General features: G+C 39.4%; 2 protein-coding genes across 2 annotated transcripts; one reads left to right on the forward strand and one right to left on the reverse strand.

The window, feature by feature from the left end:
- Positions 1-3,975: 3,975 nt before the first annotated feature.
- LOC127782625 (neutral/alkaline invertase 1, mitochondrial-like) lies at positions 3,976-8,025 on the forward strand. The gene is made up of 6 exons (XM_052309897.1): positions 3,976-4,823; positions 5,533-5,698; positions 5,793-6,004; positions 6,258-6,751; positions 7,116-7,164; positions 7,255-8,025. The coding sequence occupies exons 1-6, from the start codon at positions 4,185-4,187 to the stop codon at positions 7,576-7,578; spliced, it is 1,884 nt and encodes a 627-aa protein (XP_052165857.1). The 5' UTR covers positions 3,976-4,184; the 3' UTR covers positions 7,579-8,025.
- A 1,036-nt stretch (positions 8,026-9,061) lies between these two features.
- On the reverse strand, positions 9,062-18,481 carry LOC127760016 (gibberellin 2-beta-dioxygenase 2). Its single transcript, XM_052284223.1, has 3 exons — positions 17,940-18,481; positions 10,470-10,860; positions 9,062-9,552 (listed from the first exon to the last, which is right to left on the reverse strand). The coding sequence occupies exons 1-3, from the start codon at positions 18,479-18,481 to the stop codon at positions 9,265-9,267; spliced, it is 1,221 nt and encodes a 406-aa protein (XP_052140183.1). The 3' UTR covers positions 9,062-9,264.
- Between the last annotated feature and the right edge of the window lie 850 nt (positions 18,482-19,331).

Genomic DNA, 19,331 nt, shown 5'->3' on the forward strand with positions numbered 1-19,331 from the left:
TTCCCCCAAAAGTTCACTTTCGCGGTGTCCCTGAGCTAAATACACACAATTGCGATGTCCTTTAGCAAACTTTGCCTTTTTTAAAATAACACGCACAAGATAGTGCGACGTTTTGTATTGATAGAGGAAAAAAAATACAAGACCACAACCCTGAGAGGCTATAGCCAGTAAAAAAGAACAACAGCCACATCACGCATCTATGTTGTACATCCCTCAGTAAAAAGGTGGTATGCGAGCACCCAATCAACATGCGCTTGCTTTCACTTCTCACTTTGCCCTTTTGCCCTTTTCGGACCGCTACCTGGATTTCCACAATGGATTCATAATTAAACCACTCCTACTTCTTGTATTTTATTATTTTATTACAATTTTGATTGAGGGAACGCACGTCAAAGAAAAAGCGAACATTCAACAATTTTTCTTAAGAAAATTTAAAAAATATAACTATAGAATAATTAGGTTACATATAACTGGAATGTACGTAACTAGACAAAACGTGTGCTCGGCTAGTCGGCTAGCACCGCATGCAAGCAGTCCACTTAACAGGTTTGATTGTACGCCATTGCACGTGTTATTGCCAAAATACTACCTCAATAATTTACGAGAAAATGAGTTAAAAAACATTGGAACTAGCTTTTACTACGAGTAATTTGCAAAGATTGTATGTTCCTGGTAAAAAGAACTAGAACGACTTCTATTTAAAAACACTTCCTCTGTCCGGAGATATAATGTATCTATATTTTTAGAAAAGAATGTATATTTTGTGCCACACATTCTATTACATATTATTATATTCATATCAAGTACTTTTTTATAATGTTAATTCCATACAACAATCAATGATATATTATGAAAATAATAATAGTTAAAGAATACAGAAGGCCATATAAATAACTAATATGCTTTATATTTTGAGATGGAAAATAAAATCAATTTCACATAATTACATCCATTAGGAGGAAGCATGGAATACTGCTATTCCACCATCAATGATGTACATCTACTCCAATACTACGATAACCACCACTAAGATACGTAAACATCGATTATCTTGGATACTATTACTATTGCTAGATCAATCCCCACCAAATCCATGCCATATCCCCTGCTTCATGGTCTCAAAAGAAATCAGCTTTTCTGCTCTTGTACACAAATTTGGATATGTTTATATCTAAATTTCTTTATAAAAGTTATTTTTTTACAGAGGGAGTACGTATTTGAGGAATATGGTAGGGTATACCGAAGACTACTAATGGGTGCGTGCTGGTTTCATAGCTAGCGCAGCTGCGCGCGCTCCCCTCCTCTGCTAAGCGCTAATGACGTTAATTAGCACTAATTGTATTTTAGGTAAAAGTTTTTTAAGAAATAGCTGAAAGATTTTAAAATTTGTATTGAAAGTTTTGAAATTTAATTTAAATTTTTTTAAAATTTAAGTTGAAAGTTTTAAATCTTGATTTCATAGTTTTCAAATCCGAGTTAAAAAGTTCTCAAATTTTGATTCAAAAGTCCTTAAATCTAAGTTGTAAGTTTCAAATCAAGGTTAAAAATAAAGTCTTCAAATCTTAACTTGAAAATTTAGATTGAAAAGTTTTCAAATATGGGCTTTGGTTAATTTTGTTTTCACTTTTGAGTTTAAAGTTTTAATATTTTAGTAGAAGTTTGCTCATTTTCTTTAACACAAATAATTTGAGCATCAAATTTTGACATACTCTCTCGAAGAAAAAGAAAATTACATATTTTTTCTCCACGTACGTTGTACAGACTTACATATTCCCTCATCACGCTCTAGCTTGTATTAGGCTGAGTTCTTTATCTTCATTTTCCCAACTCACCTCTCTCGTTTTCCGCGCGTATATTTTTCGAACGGCTAAACGGTGCGTTTTTTGTAAAAATTTTCTGTATGAAAGTTACTTTAAAAAATTATATTAATCTTTTTTTAAAATTTATTTTAACTAATACTTGATTAATTATGAGATAAACGCTATTTTGTTTTTCGTGCCAGAGAGTGAAGGATAGGATCACTCCCGAAGAGACTCTTAGTTGTCTTAAATGTCAAATACAAATAAAGATATAAACGGGTCGATCCGTGGCTTGATACAAATAAGTGAGGTAACACTGTAAATAGGTTTGTGGATACAAATTCCTTTCCGGAGCATTATTTCCGATAAAAGTACTACTAGTAACGACTATTCGCCAACAGGAAAACAAGAAAAGACTGGCCCGTAGTAGTAGTAAAACTTTGCAGCAGAACGTGACGTGTCCACTCGCACTACGTGAGGATTTTCCCCCTACCGATCTTATCCTCAATTTAACCTTCTAAAGTCACCGACCACTGGGCCCCACGAGACAGCCTCTAGTACTTCGTATTTACTTTCTCATGGTACTAGTAGTACCAACCAACGGCTCCCTTTCCTGTCCCCACACGGCGCGATCGGGACGCGCGGCATCCATCCCACCCGTTCGATCCCCCATCGACGGTGGATCCGTCTCCGGTTAAAAAAAATATCGGCCGATGTTTATTATTATAAAACGTGCTCACGGCGTCGCGGCGCGCGGCCGGTGGGCGGTGCGCATCCCATGTGACGGCACCGGGTGCGCGTTCTAAGTCGTAACGTACGGAGAAAAATTCTACGGAGTAGCTACTGACTTGTGGGCCATGCGGACCGTCACCACTCGGTGGGACCGACGTGTCAGTGTGCGTAACCGGTTAAGGGGTAGTAATGGACCGGTACGTACGGAGCGATTCGTGACGGATGCGGGCGACTTTTTTTTTTAATTAAGTATAGAAAATTGTTTTCCCCGACACGCTTTTGTATTTTTTTTCTCTGACGACTCACACAGCGGCCCGCACGAGCTGTCTTCCTTCTCCTTGAGCTGGTCTTTGATCTGTCTTTGGTGCGTAATGACAGAAATACCCACTAATCCTTTACACACGCTGCCCATTTTCCCTTGCCCAGTTTTGACTTTTCTCATTTAGGCCATGACACGTTATTCATTTGAGCAAGCCATTTTATTCCAAGAACAAAATGATGCTATTCGTCAACTTTGTAAGAAGGAAAAAAAGAATCACCGGATCTATATAAACCAAAACTTTCAAACTTAGGGTTTTCTTAGTAGGTTGGATTAAAAAAAACAAAGAAATAGAAAAACACTTAATTTTGTACACAAATAATCATTTTAGTAGACTGCAGGAAAACCATAGAAATCAGATAATAGAGATAAAATTGATAGAAATTTTTTTAAAAAGGTTTTAGCTCTTACTAACTTTTCTTCAAAATCTATGTAGGATTTTTTATTTTATAGGAATTTTAAAAAAATTGATATAATTTAATCCTTTCTTATGAAGGCCTTATTGGGAATTTTCCCTCTAGGATTCAAATTCTCTAAATTTTAAATATTTTCCTACGAATCAAAAGATCATATTTTTAACCTATAATAATATATAAACATTAGGAAGTAAATGATCACATGAAAGGACTTAAGGTAAATTGCACTATTCAAGCTATGCCTGATAGAACTAGGCCCTGTTTAGTTCACACCAAACTTCCTTCAAACTCCCAACTTTCTATCACATCACATCACATCTAAAATTTTTCTACTCAAATAAACTCTTAATTTTTTTTTCCAAACTACCAACTTTCTCTAAACTTCTTCTCAATTTAAAAACTAAACACAGCCCTAATGTATTTACAAGTCAAATGACTACAGATTTGTCACGTCCAAAATTAATGCGTACACTCTGCGAGCCCAAAATTAAACTCTCTGTCCAGAGATGCAGAAAAGGGGAAAATAGAAAACACGAGTCCCACGACGGTAATTTCACCGTCCCGAAAATCCAATCCAAGATTCCCCTAATTAGGACAGAGGAAAAAAAAAACGTTGAATTTTTTTTAAAACAATGCACTTTTAAAACCAGGTGGGCCCAGCGTGGCGCCTACCACACCGCACTCTATAAAAAGGCCGCCTCCTCTGCCCCCCTATCCATCCTCCATTACGCTTTCCTCCACCACCTAAACCGCACCGAACCCCGCTTGCACTTTCGCAGAAACACCCCTCACCGACCCCCGTATTTACATTAAAGTTACCTACCTTTCCTCTTTATTGGATTTTTTGCAGAGAGCCCTCTGATAAGTTTGTGATTATCGCATCGGTGCCCTTCGCCGGAGCTGTGGGTGGTGCCCTCTATGAATGGTCAAACCCCGATGGGGCTCGCCGCCGCCGCCGCAGCCGCAGTGAGGCCGTGCCGCCGGAGGCTGCTGTCGTCGGCCACGGCGGCGGCGGCGGCGACGGTCGCCACCGCGACCCCGCTGTTCCCCAGATGCCCCCACCCGCACCACCACCTCCACGGCCGCCGCCTGCCCTTCCTCGCATCCGCGGCGTCGCAGCAGCAGCAGCAGTCCGGGCAGACCGCCGCCTCGCCGGCGACCCCACCTATACCCTCTGATCCCCGCGCCGCCGTCTCCGGCAACCTCCCCTTCTTCGACCGCGTCCTCTTCCCGGACACGTTCCCGGTCGAGACCCCACCGCCCTCGTCGGCGGCGGCGTCCGCGGCGGCTGCGGCCGATGAGGAGGTGGCGTCGGCGCTCAAGGCGAGGGAGGAGACGGAGGCGGAGCGGGAGGCGTGGAGGCTGCTGAGGAGGGCGGTGGTGAGCTACTGCGGCGAGCCGGTGGGGACGGTGGCGGCGGAGGACCCCGAGTGCACGGAGACGCTCAACTACGACCAGGTGTTCATCAGGGACTTCGTGCCCTCGGCGCTCGCCTTCCTCATGCGCGGCGAGACCGAGATCGTCCGCAACTTCCTCCTCCACACCCTGCAGCTGCAGGTGAGCCGATTCAGATCCTGATCCTGATTCAAATTTGGGGCCAAACGATTTCGGATTCCAAAGTAATCATCATACCGTGGGTACTGAGAACTGCTAATTGCGTGCACGTTAGGTTTTCCTGCTAGTTGGGGGGAGGAAAAATACAGAATTATGCATGGTTAGATATATATGAGAATTTTACTGCCACTTTGGGTCTTTGAATATCATGTTTCAGATTGAATTTGCTTGCTAGATGTGATTGTCTAGTCCTATGACCTATGATGAATTCGTATTCTATATGGCTTTAGCTACTGTGGGGTAGATGGAGATAAGGTTTCCCTTTTGCAGAATAATACTATGTCTCTTTCTCACGTAGTCTGATGAACCAGTAGACAGCCTATATATTATTATATGAATGAAAGCAGCTAATTTGTCACAAAATGATGAATTGCTAGTGCAATAAATACTGCTAGTGATGAATTGGGCCCAGCTAATTTTCGGAATATTATGAAAATAATTCAATGGAAAAAACTTACATGTTAACTGACATACATATAAAAAATTCTCAAAATTTTCCTATTATACAAATGGCACTAGCACTTAACAGTAAGGTTACAGAAATCTGTCTTATTCATGTTGTTTTGAGCCTAGTTTTCTTATTGTCTCAACATGGCAGTTAATTCATTTTAGGATTTTATTTGCTGATTTTTTTTCTATGTCTGATGGCCAGAGCTGGGAGAAGACTGTTGATTGTTACAGCCCTGGGCAAGGCTTGATGCCAGCTAGCTTTAAGATTAGGGCTGTGCCTCTTGATGACAATAACGAAGCATTTGAGGAGGTTTTGGACCCTGACTTTGGAGAGTCAGCTATTGGACGTGTAGCTCCGGTGGATTCAGGTAAATCTCTCTCTCTCTCTCTCTCTCTCTCTCTTGATTCGTTTATCAACTATGACAGATTTATCAAAGTAGTTTACCCCAAATAATTTTACAGGACTTTGGTGGATTATTTTGCTGAGGGCATACTGCAAGATTACAGGGGACAATGCACTGCAGGAAAGAGTAGATGTGCAAACCGGCATTAAACTTATCTTAAGCTTGTGTTTGTCCGATGGGTTCGATATGTTTCCAACTTTACTGGTCACAGACGGATCATGCATGATAGACAGGAGGATGGGAATACATGGGCACCCCCTTGAAATTCAAGTAAGTTGGATTTTAGTAGAAATTATTACAGAATGATATTTCTGAGCAACTGATAATGTTGTTTATAATTGGTTTAGCCTACTGTAGGAAATTCTGTTCTTAGTAAATAAATTTACTATTTTATATCACTATTAAGATAAAGAAACCTGACATGAAGGGATCAACGTGCTGTTAGAGACAGTACTTCTATACTGCTACTTTGAAGCTAGATACAAAAGATTATCCGAACTGACCAATTGTACCTGCTTTTCAGGCTTTGTTCTACTCTGCCCTACGATGCTCTCGAGAAATGCTTGTTATGAACGATGGGTCAAAAAACCTCCTTCGTGCCATTAATAACAGGCTGAGTGCGCTGTCCTTTCATATTAGGGAATACTACTGGGTTGACATGAAGAAGATAAATGAGATATACAGATACAAAACAGAAGAATACTCTCATGATGCAACAAACAAATTCAACATTTATCCTGAGCAAATCCCTTCTTGGCTTGTTGACTGGATTCCTGAAAAAGGTGGCTATCTCATCGGGAACCTGCAGCCAGCTCACATGGATTTCAGGTTCTTCTCTCTCGGCAACCTTTGGGCAATAACTTCATCTCTAACTACTCCAAAACAAGCTGAGGGAATACTTAGCCTTATTGATGAGAAATGGGATGATCTCATAGCAAACATGCCCCTCAAGATATGTTACCCCGCAATGGAAGATGATGAATGGCGCATTATTACCGGCAGTGATCCTAAGAACACGTAAGGATTCTTGAACTGGTCTTTATTGCTAGTATTTTCATGATCTACGTTCAACCTGACCTCTTAGTTAATGATAATTTCACATAAATCATTGGCTGATCCAGTGAACACATGTAGTATCCACTAAATAAACATTGTAACCAGCTGATATTATCTTGTAAGAAATGTTTAGCAGAGCAAACACATAATAACCGAAACAAGGGCTCAAAACCTCTTCTGATTTATCTTTTAAATATCACCATATGCCCTGCTGCACTCAGATTTTTTATGGGCAACTTAGTTTGTTCTCGTGTAGCTTTTCATACGACGTGTTTCTATTTCATTTCCACAGTTGTTGACATTTAAACATTTTGTTAATATGCAGCCCATGGTCATATCATAATGGTGGATCCTGGCCAACGCTGCTGTGGCAGGTATGGAGATATTGACAGACTGTTTCCAAACTTTCTGCTCCTTTTATGCTTATGAATCATCCCTTACCAGTGTATTTTATTTGTCTACAGTTTACATTGGCCTGTATCAAAATGGGAAGACCAGAGTTGGCCCGAAGAGCCATTGCTGTGGCCGAGGAGAAGCTGGCAGCTGACAAATGGCCAGAGTACTATGACACCCGCTCTGGAAGATTCATCGGGAAGCAATCTCGGTCATATCAGACATGGACTATTGCTGGTTTTCTGACCTCTAAGATGCTATTGGAAAACCCCGAGCTGGCTTCTATTCTGACCTGCGATGAGGACCTCGAGCTGCTTGAAGGCTGTGCATGCTGCCTTTCTAAGAAGAGAACTAGGTGCTCACGCCGTGCAGCCAAGTCCCATGTCGTCGAGTAAAACAGCAGAGTCCCTTTTATACATGCTACTCTGCACGCACAAGTATACTACGAGTACTTGTCGACAATTAACTTGAGACGAACACACTATAGCCATGTACATTAGTATAGGTTTACACTAGATATCCATCCATTCATTTTCCTCGATGCGCGCTCATTCGTTTTTGCTGAGCTGCCATCGATGGGATTGGAGCTACCCTGGGTGATACCGGTGGTCGACGAGAGCAACACCGATTCAGGTCTGTGGCTCTCGTGTACACAGGAAATTGAAGTTTGTTGTTGTGTTCGGTCCACCAGCAGCTCCTAATTCGGGAGTGCTGCGAAGCCCTAACCATTGTATCCATTGTCATTATTTAAGCTGTATCTTGTATCACTTGGCAAACTGAACCAAGACACCATTTTCCTGTTATCTTGATGAAATATAACAATGCTATGAATGTTATGATTATCGATTTATGTTCTGTTGGATGTTGAGAGTTGAGACGCTGGAACTGTCACACGTTTTTATTGTGCCCCCCATCTTGTGTTGTAGTCTTGCATGTGCGCAAGACTCACCTTGGCTACCTTGTTGCATTGTTGCTGGTTCTATCTTGAACTTCAAAACTTGTCAGATTGCTTGAGCAGATCATCTCAAACTCAACTTTTGGTGTTTGGTTTGTGTTGAATTAGTAACATCTATAATCGTAATAAAGCTAAGAAAGTTTATACTCCTATATAAGGTTGAAGAACTGCAAATATATAATCTTTTGAGCTACACATCTCTGAAAGATTTAGTTACATGGTTATGATCTCTGAAAGCCTTGAGGAAGGTTCAGAATTTTGGGACATGAACCACATACCGTGGCCGCGAAGGGAGAAAGGTTCAGTGTTACGTTCAGTAGACCGGAAGATGTACGCAACAATCCCTTGGGGGAAAAAAGATCTACAAGAAAGATCAGGAGTCCCCTTTCAACAAAAGGAATCTTGCAAGGGAAAAAAAAAACCAAAAAAGAAAAAGAAAAAGCAAACAACGAACGAGAGTAAGCCTTCACACCAAAACGTAGTACCTCCACGAGAATTAAGGGAAAAAGACAACGAAAATCTCTTGGATCTCAACATCTATGACTGCTACGTTCCTCAGTGCAGCGTGCAGGTAAGACTAAGGTTTTTGCTTCAAGGCTTAAGCAAAGGACAATATCTGCAACATTAGCAAGGAACAAAAATTGAAACAGGGAAGAGATTCAGACCTAAGAGAGAAGGGAAGTTCTATTTTCTTCACACAAACATACACACAAAAGTAAAGGTAGAAACAAAATAAATTTCTAGAATTAGTTGGACAACATGTAAACTATGTGAAATTTATATAGTTTAATAACATGTGAAAAATATATTATGAAAGCATTTCTCATAGATAATCTAAAAACATGAATCTTATCATGTTAAACTAAATAAATTTTTAGAAATCAATGAATCAAAGTTACGAATATTTGACTTTAGGACAAAAATTGAAACAGAACATATAATTATGCTGTAGCCTATACAATATGCACTAATGCACAAGGACACTGATCACTGTTACTACAAAGTCACAAACTTAATTAGTAATTACTGCACCATAAATATATTACAATCCAACGAAATTGCAACAAACTTCCAGCGATCCAAAATTTCGTGTGCATTGCACAGTTCCAAGATCTCTCATGTCCAGCTATTCATGGTCGTCATCGTCCCCAACGCCGGCATCGCCGTCGCCGTCGCCGGCGTGGAAGAGGTCGAGGCGGTTGTGGCTGAGGCGGAGCGTGTACATGGTCCTCTTGTACTCCGCCCAGGTGAAGGCCCTGTACCGGCGCGGCGCGCCGGCGGCCACCATCTCCGGGAGAGCCGAGATCCTGGCGTGCAGCGGCGGCGCCGCGAAGTAGATGGTCGACAGCCTCGGCTTGCCGGTGCCGGCCACCACCCTGTGCCGGATACTCACCAGCCTCCCGTTTGTCAAAGCCTGCAAAAATATGTACAAACAAATTCAGGGCTTATTCGGAATGGAGGAGAAACATAGGAAAAATGAAGGACTTTAGTTACTATGGATTACTTTACTGTGGCGTTATTTGAATCACATGAAAACGTTTATAGGAAATACATAGTGAAATTTCCTGCGCTAGCCATATCACTGGAAGATCAAAGGAAAAAAAAATCCACGCTGACCTCTTTTCTCTCCCTTCGCGTGGGAACGAGGCAAATCATGCCATCAAGCAACTAAAGCATATTATTAGGTTGATTAATGTTGTTTAATTCAATAGTAGCATGTGATAATTTTGTAATAGTGCACCTATTTTCTTAAAGATATCTATGTTTTTCCTTTACTCTATCCAAACACCTATTCACATGAAATTCCTATGTCTTCAAATCCTCTGTTTTACACTTGTATTCCTATCCTATTCCTATATTTTTCCTATTCCTATATTTTTTCAATCTTGCGTTCCGAATGAGCCCTCGAAAGTTTCAATAACAAAGAACACAACTTAGGGGGCGTGTTTAGATCAGGGTGTAAAGTTTTGGCGTGTCACATCGGATATTATATATGGTGTCGTATGGGGTGTTCGGGCACTAATAAAAAAATTAATTACAGAATCCATCAGTAAACCGCGAGACGAATTTATTAAGCATAATTAACCTGTTATTAGCAAATGTTTACTGTAGCACCACATTGTCAAATTTTGGAGCAATTAGGCTCAAAAGATTCGTCTCGCAAATTAGTCACAATCTGCACAATTAATTATTTTTTAGCCTATATTTAATACTTCATGCAGGTATTCAAACGTTCGATGTAACATGGTGTAAAATTTTTACGTGGGATCTAAATAGGGCCTTAACGAAATAGTAACATCAATCGATCAATTACTTGAATTTGTAACTGACCTGAAGGAGATCACCGACGTTGACGAAGAACGCGGACGGGTCGGGCGGCACGGGGACCCAGACGCTGTCGCCGGCGGCGGCGGCGTCCGGCAGAAGCAGCTGCAGGCCGTCGGCGTCGTTGGCACGCAGGACGCTGAGGATCTGAGGGTCGGTGTGCTCGCCGAACCCGATGGCCGCCGTCGGCGCCGGGCCGCCGCCGGACTTGTGGTCGCCGGCGGCGGCGGCGCAGGATGGAGGGTAGTGATTGATCCTGATGAGGGAGTCGTTGTCAGTGGCTGTGATGAGCCTTGTCAGGGATGTGGGGTCCCTGAGGCCTAGGCCCTCTCCTAGCAGGTCAAGGACATGGCAAGCAAGCTGCCTCACTGCCTCCACATAATCATTTACCACCTGGCTGTTAGGGGGAAAAAGTATGAAGTCATATAATTAGTTTTGTCGCGAGAGGTGTCGTGGAAGTTGATATTATAGTAAGTGCGACATGAGATCTAAGAATTAGAAAATATGGTACACGATGATAATGGTGGACACCTCACTCGCTACAAAGCAAAAAGAAAAAGTGTGTGTTGCATTCTTCGCGGAGACACTAGATGAAAGGTGGGAGTTAAAGTAAAGTCCACATGATCTTTATAGATCAGGTCGCACATGTTCTATAGTGATATAGCAATAATGAAAAGTTTCTGACTCGTGAGATGGAGAATAGAGCTCCAAGAAACTATGGACAGTAAAGACTAAAATGCTTCGTTGCCTTTTTTTATTCATATCACACATCGTGACTAATTCTAGCAATTTTCAAGTAAGACACTTACATTTATTTTTTTTAACTCTACTATGTCAATTCCATGTTCTCTACTCTAGCTTCAATTCCACTTGATCTCTGAAACATCTACTCTAGCCAAGACGGTCATATAGAGTGCCTAGGTGCCTTAGATAGGCAGTTAGCACCAGCTTTACCGACCATCTAATGTGAAGTGTCTTCTTTAGCACTGACGGTCGGTACTAACTCTTATCATTGACCGATAAATGTGCTATCATAAATTTAGATGTTTCATCATGTACTATGTTTAATTCAGATTGTAGGTTCCAAAGATTTTGAATTAGTGTTGAACATTGGTCAAGCCTAATTAATACTAGAGTCTACAGAGAATATATTCTTACCTCTTAGTATATCTTAGTCTTAATATATCGGTCCTACTTAGTTTGTGGTCATGGTGCTAGTTACTACCAGCTTATCTGTATAGGACAATGTAATATATATCTTTTTTAGTTCTTTTATATATCCTGTTCTATGAAACCAACGGGACAAGCTAGTCTCCTACAACTTTTTATTTTAAACTACATCATAATTAATCTTGCAAAAATTTAGCTAAGATAGAAAAAACTAAAACATTATATGTTGAACATGAGAACCTAATTGTCTGCATTATGTCGTACTACAGACACCGCAACTAAGTCTAGCATAATAAAAACAAATAATATAGATAGTACCATTTTACTATAGAAGCACTGTTTTCAGAGTACTATATGTGACAAGAATCGGACAAACTAAGCTAAAGTTTGAGATGCCTAAATAATAATCCTTGAAATAGATGCTTAATTAATTAGCACGATGTTTTTCCTTTTTATCTGTCGATGAAAAACAACATCTAAAGTGAACCAATTTTTACTGTCTCCACATGGTTTATTGATCATTGATGGTACAGCCACTTGGTTTATCGATCATTGATGGTACACGAGGAGACACGTCTAGATGGGAAAAAGAAGGGTGATTGGTGTATGAGATTGCAGCGACCCAAAAGCTGCAATAATCCTGGAGAAAAAGCTTTGCAGGACGAGGACAATCGTACGCATGCACATCTTGTTCAATTAATTGACAGTACGTACTCCTAGTTAATCTGTTCAACTTGATAATGAAGTCTTCGATCACACTATTGATTTTAGCTCCTGAAAATGCCAGTCTAAAACTGGAGTACGTGGGGCTATGATGACACTCCTTGTCTTTCACTTATTTTTCTTTTTCAAAAAAACGCATGCATATCTCATCTCATTTGTTATATTTTTCCTTTCATCTGTAGCTACGTCGCTCACACATAAGCTTGTGTCCTCTCCAGCATCTGCTGCCTTAGAGCAAGTTCTATATAGTAGAACCGATGGTCACCTTTAATTTTATTCATATTATTTACTCATTAATGAAGAGATAGTATATACAACAAATTACCTTTAATACACCTACCCCAATATACTATAATATTTTTTATTTTTTCACTCAATCTATTCGTATCTTTCTCTCATCTCTTTATGAGTTTATATATGTAGAGGTCGCTCCTTACATGAGGGTGGTTACTGCTTTCTCTCTATCTTATCTCTGCTAGCTCATTATATCATCCTACATGGCAGCTTGAAGCAAGAACTAAGAGGTACTCTCTCCTTCCAAAAATCTGAGACCTATTTCTTTTTCATCAATACCAAGAAGCAATTAACTCACTCACTATGTAGCAAAACCAATGAACATGCAACCAATAAGTATTAGAATGACTTCTTAGTTTCCGATCAACAATTTAATTTAGCATATAGTGACTACAAATAGGATTTAGATTTTTGGAAAAACCAAAGAATGAAATAGGTTTCAGATTTTTGGAAGGAGGGAGTATATAAGAGGCATATAATATTTGTTATTAACAATCGTCCAACATTTGAGGAGGATCCGTACTTGATATTAGAGTAGATCATGTAATGCTAGACTAGGTTCTAGGTAGTGACGCTCTCTAATCGTTTATATAATTTAACTTTAACTCTCAAATTAAAATTGTATAATTTAATTTTAATTTTAGAGTTGATTTTGAGAGGATTTTTTCCATCTAGTTGATTTTCAGCATTGGTGTTTGAACAACTAATTATGTATATTTATTATTTTTTGATTGCTTAGTCGCCTGCATTTATACTGTTTTTTTAAAGTACACTTTAAGGTGTGATAATAGAGATAAAGGTTAATGGTGGCTAGAGAAGTCATAAATTAGGAGGCAGGGAATATGTTAGGTGGGTTGGTGGCGGAGGAGCATGTAGAGGTGGTGCCAGCCAAGTGGAGCAGTGAGAAAACCCATCGTTTAGTGTAGAACTGATTATAATAATTAGTGATAAAAAATTGCATATAAAATTTTTATGTGTGCTCTTAGCAAGCTAATGTTAAAAATAAACTACAATAAAAATATAAAAAATAAATTATAAAATTAAGTTTTAAAATCTAAATCTAAATTTTGGCTGCATCTAATAAGCTGAAAAGCAAAACTACCGGTGATAACATAAACTAGATGTGGCCACATTGGTAAAAGAAAATATAAGTAATAAAGAAGATAGCCATAATGGTTAAACGGTCTTTTGATATATTCATGGAAAAAGAAGAAAGAGGGAGGAAGAGGCGAGTTCACAACATATATAAAATGTATGATTAAAATTTAGAGATAATTGAAGAATTTATTTAAAATAGTTCCTGCCGGAGGACACTCCCCATCGATCACTGTTCTTCCCTTTTTCTTCCCTCTTAAACCAGGCAATCCATTTCTATTATTATACTATTCTTATCATTTGCTTATTATTGTATGAATCACATATAAAATTTGAATTTGAAAATAGTTGATTTTGAGGAGTTTTCGTAGTAATTTAATTTATTTTCTAACGTTGGTGTTTAAATCACTAGTAAGAACATAGATATATAAAAAAATCTCACGGATTACTTGTAAATGAGCTAGCGGTGAAAGTCTTATGACAACATACCGGCAATCAGACTCCAATCCTATGTCTACAAATAAGGAGTCCTAAAGTTATATTGTTTGTTCTAATAATTATCTCTCATTTCAATATCTTCCTACTTTATCCTCAGCCACCCTCACACTCCCAACCATCCCTCATTAAATGAGGTTACCAAAATCATTTTTCCTCACAGCCCGGCCTGTGCTTAACAGCTTAGGAATACTGAAGCAGGAGTAAGGTAGGGACGTAGGGTAAGGAATGGTATTGAATGGACATTATCCATGATGCAAGTAGTTGCTAATAATATATATACCTTTATTAATTTGACGCTTCTTATGAGCTTCTACATTAGATAGAAAAATCCGACCATTAATGTGATGGATAGTATTATCGTGAATATAGATCATGTTGAGAGTACGTGTTAAATAAATCGTGCAATTGAAAATAGCATAAGTTTTAATTTAATAATTATAAAATCTGCATTTAATAAATATGATATTACGCCTATTTTGGATTCTCAACTCAATGTTTTATTAATTTCATTCCAAATTTTGAAATTAATAATGAGACAGTTTTAGCTGATGTGAACTCTTCTCGTATATAGGCAACTAAAATTTTAAAAAGGTACCCTCTCCGTCCCATAAAAAACGACTTTACGATCAGATGTGACACATCATAGTATTATGAATCTGGACAGATGTATTGTCTCCGTCCAAAAAAAATCCATTCCTAGCATTCTGAGGTGGAATTAGTGGAGATGGAGAATAACTAAAATGCGCCCTTAATCATTGAAAAAAGTAGTAAGAGTGATAGATAGGTAAATGGTATTGAAGGGATAAAACTTCTCGTTTTACGTGCTGAGGGTAGGTAAAATGGTAGAAGTTAGGTTTTTTTTGGAACAAAATTCAAATTCTAGAAGTTGAGTTTTTTGGGACGGATGGAGTATGTCCAAAGTCGTAGTAGGATGTGTCACATCTAGTATTAGGTTGGTTTTCTACGGGACAAAGGGAGTAACCAACATGTTTAACAAATATTATTATAATTTTAATATTTAATAATATTTTGTGCAAATGCATGATTGATGACTAGTTAATCCACAGGAATGTTCAGGATTGACATGCCAACTACTCCCTCTGTCACATAATATAAGGGATTTTGGAGAGATGTGATATATCTTAGGATAATGAATCTAGACAAACTCCCTATCAGATTCGTTGTCATAGAATGTGTCACATCCTCTAAAAATCCCTTATATTACGGGACGAAAGGAGTAGTCAACAGTCTTTGGAGCAATTTGCAGAGGTAGGCTGACAGGAGTCGTCACTTTTCTTTCGGACTTTCAGCACGAATGACCTAAAGGGCCCCATCCCATCAGTCCTGCGGGCAGCTGATCAAGCATCCTGTCACCATACCACAGACGAAACACAACACTTTTCCACTCACTTTTATGTTTTCTGGTATACATTGGTTTCCATTAATTGGTTGTTTCAGGTTCCCCTGATCGACCAGTGCATGCGTTCTTTTTTTGTGTTTGCGCGTTCCTTTTGTTTGGCCAATTGTGCAATGCTAGTCCCGTGCTGTCGATACCTTCATTCACCCTCTTGAGGGTTCTTGCTATCGATTCATTTTGGGAAAATATATGAAATATCGTCACACCTAGTTTTGGCCAGTAGAAGATCACCCGGGGTCTATCAATGTTCTAACTTGCCGAGATCTTGTCGAGAGCCAGAACTATTTATTCTGGAAAAAGTTTATGTATACCCTTGAATTTAAAAACCAAGAGAATTTCTTTCTCAACCACCCTCTTGGATAATCAAGATGGAATAGATACCATAAACATTAGTGTGATATGGTAACAGAATAAATACGCGACTAAGAACCGACGAAGTACCAACATGTCACCTTAGTCACAAACATAGCTATATAGAACAAGTAAAAGATGATTTTTACCCTATTATTCCCCGTGCTACACCTAGTGAGTCCTCACTCTACTAGCCATCTAGAAACCACACTAGCCCTAGTGGGTCCTCACTCTACTAGCCATCCAGAAACCACACCCCACTTACACTCACAGTATCCTTAATCCCATCAATCCCATACATTTATAAGGGGGTATTTTAGAGCTTTCACCATAATTCTTATTCCCCTAAAATGCTAGTATTACGAAGTATATTGCTGTTTTATGACAGAGGGAGTAACTTCTGTAAAAAAATTATAAGCTCACACCTAAGGCTATATGTTATTTATATATGGATTATTAGACATATTACAAACATTTGTTTATAGAGATAACTAAAATATTATATAAAAACAAGAAAAAAAGCTTAGAACAAGTTATATACATAAGCACTGTAGTTTAAAGTTTTTGGAGAAATCGTAGTTTGACAATCATGATAAACTTAACCCATAAGTCCATATGCTGAAAATAACTCAATCTTATTCGTTGCATATATCTTTTCCTCCTTTCACACAATCTCCACGTGGCAAAAATATAAACTATCTACTAGAATGGTATGAGCAGATTCATTCATTAACGAAACAGAAAAACATATGTTTCCAAATAATGCCTCCTTTTTTTTGTGAATTACTAATAATGCCTCCTTGGAGACATTATTTGTTGAGAGAGAGAGAGAGAGAGAGAGAGAGAGAGAGAGGATCATACAAAACTAACTATCGCTGATAGCTTATTTGATTGGACCTCTCTACAATGGTTCTCGCATGACCCTATATATAGTGACATTATAATGTAGATAATTTTTGTTGGTTCTGTTTTAGGTTGCCACAGAATTTATTATTTCTTCCAAGTTTTCATTAATAAAAACACTTACGAGGAAAACACCAGTGGTGTGGTGGTGGAGTCGTGGGTGCACCGTGTATGACTCCACCCACCAGGGTTCAAATTTTGGTTTACGCATATGTAAGTGGATTTTCAATAGGATTTTAGTGAGATTAGGAATGCGCTGTTGGCTTCCGTCTCTTAGAGCATGTGTAAATATAATTTGAAAGAGAATTTGTTATCTCAAAAGTGCTATTCGCTAATGAAAAAGAATACTGAAAAGGATTCCTCGACCACTTTCCGCAATAATATTATCGAGTTCATCTCTTTGTCAAGTTGCTGATTGTTTCATGTATATTAATTAGCCGTTTCAACCATTAATTACATTAACATATAAAACTCGATGTCAATTTTGTTCCTAGAATTGAAACATATATACTATGTTATAATATAAATTTGAAAAAAATTATAATTTAATGTGTGTCAGTACCAATATGAAACAAAATGTTGGAATATAGAGACAAGCAATACAAATTCATTGAAACTAAAACTCGCACTAAATTCATAATAAACTTGAAAGTTTTAGTATTGGGCAAAATTTAGGTTATGCATGTGTAACAGTGTAAGTTAATTAGTCGAACGAAAAGAAGGGAAAAACATTCAGGCGATTGACAAATAACAAAGTTGTTATCGTTTTTCCCATATAAACTTGATCGAGATCATTAATATAAACGTGATCATATGCATTGTTTACCATATAAATTAAGAAGCAGTGAAGCACATACACAGTCAAACAGCTGCTAATTAATCAGAGAAAGAAAACGAAGCCGTTTAAAATTTTCGGAGAGACAAGAAATGTCACGATAGATGATATATACATTGCGCACGAGCGCAATGTAATTCGTGATCGATTAAAATTTCGCGCATATGCTGCATGTATAGCTATAGCGTACCTGAACCGTCGAGGGTCTTCCCTGTCGATGGCGCTGGCCTTGCGCGCCACCGCGTCGGGGCTCGCGTGCAGGATCAGGTACTCCAGCTCGCCGACGTCGCCGTTCGCCCCGATGCTCCGGCTGCCGTAGCCCAGCGGGTCGGGCGGCCCGGCGAGCTGCTTCTCGGCCCCCGCCCGCGCGAAGAACGCCGCTGCGGCGGCGTCCATCGCCGCGGACACCCGCGGCGGCACGCCGTGGTTGACGGCCCTGAAGAAGCCGCTCCCGGCGCACGCCCGCGCCACCTGCCGCGACAGCTCGCCGCGCCCCGCCGGCGCCGACATGTCGACCGTCGGGACGACGACGCCCCGGCCGCGCCGACAGAACACGACGGCCGCCGCCACCGCCTCCTCCCGGCGGCCGCATTCCGGCGCAGCAGCAGCCGGCACCACCATGGCTTTAATGTTGCTGCTGTGGCTGTTTCTGATGCTGCTCCTGCACTTGTGCTGTTGTGCAGATGGTGGCATTGTTGGTAAAGGCGATATATATAAGGAATTGGTTGTCATGTGTTCATGTGGAGATTCCTGTGGAAATGCTGACCATAGGTTCTGCATTTGACCTGGTGTCCTTAAGCTCGATCGTAATTATTATGCAACTTTAGTTTAAATGTTTTATATATAAACTTGGGAATGATCGATCAGACCTAGGAGGTAGCTAGTTAGACTAGACGGCCTCTCCAATAATCATCTGAATTGCAGGCCGTTAATTATTATATAATCTTATGCCACTGGCTAGCTTGTGTACGTCTATATACGTACATATAGAAAATTTTGGATGGGGGAGTTTGGCCCGTTCCTCAAAAACTTTCCGCAAAAATATCACATCGAATCTTTGACACATGTATGGAGCATTAAATATAGATAAAAAGAAAAACTAATTGCACGGTTTGCATGTAAATCGCGAGACGAATCTTTTGAGTCTAATTAGTCTATAATTAGCCATAAGTGCTACAGCATCACATATGTGCTAATGGCGGCTTAATTAGGCTCAAAAGATTCATCTCGAGGTTTCCAGGCGAGTTATGAAATTAGTTTTTTCATTCATGTCCGAAAAACACTTCCGACATCCTATCAAACGTCTGATGTGACCAAAAAATTTTCATTTCACCAACTAAACAGGCACTGTCACATCAGATGTTTAGACACTAATTAGAAGTATTAAACGTAGACTAATGATAAAACCTATTTTATAACACTGGATTAATTCGCAAGACGAATCTATTGTGTCTAATTAATTCATGATTAGCCTATGTGATGCTACAGTAAAATTATCTAATTATGGATTAATTAGACTAAAAAATTGTTTTGTAGATTAGCTCTCATTTATACAAATTAGTTTTATAAGTAGTCTATGTTT

The sequence above is a fragment of the Oryza glaberrima genome, chromosome 1, assembly GCF_000147395.1.
Source record: "Oryza glaberrima chromosome 1, OglaRS2, whole genome shotgun sequence".
NCBI lineage: Eukaryota > Viridiplantae > Streptophyta > Magnoliopsida > Poales > Poaceae > Oryza > Oryza glaberrima.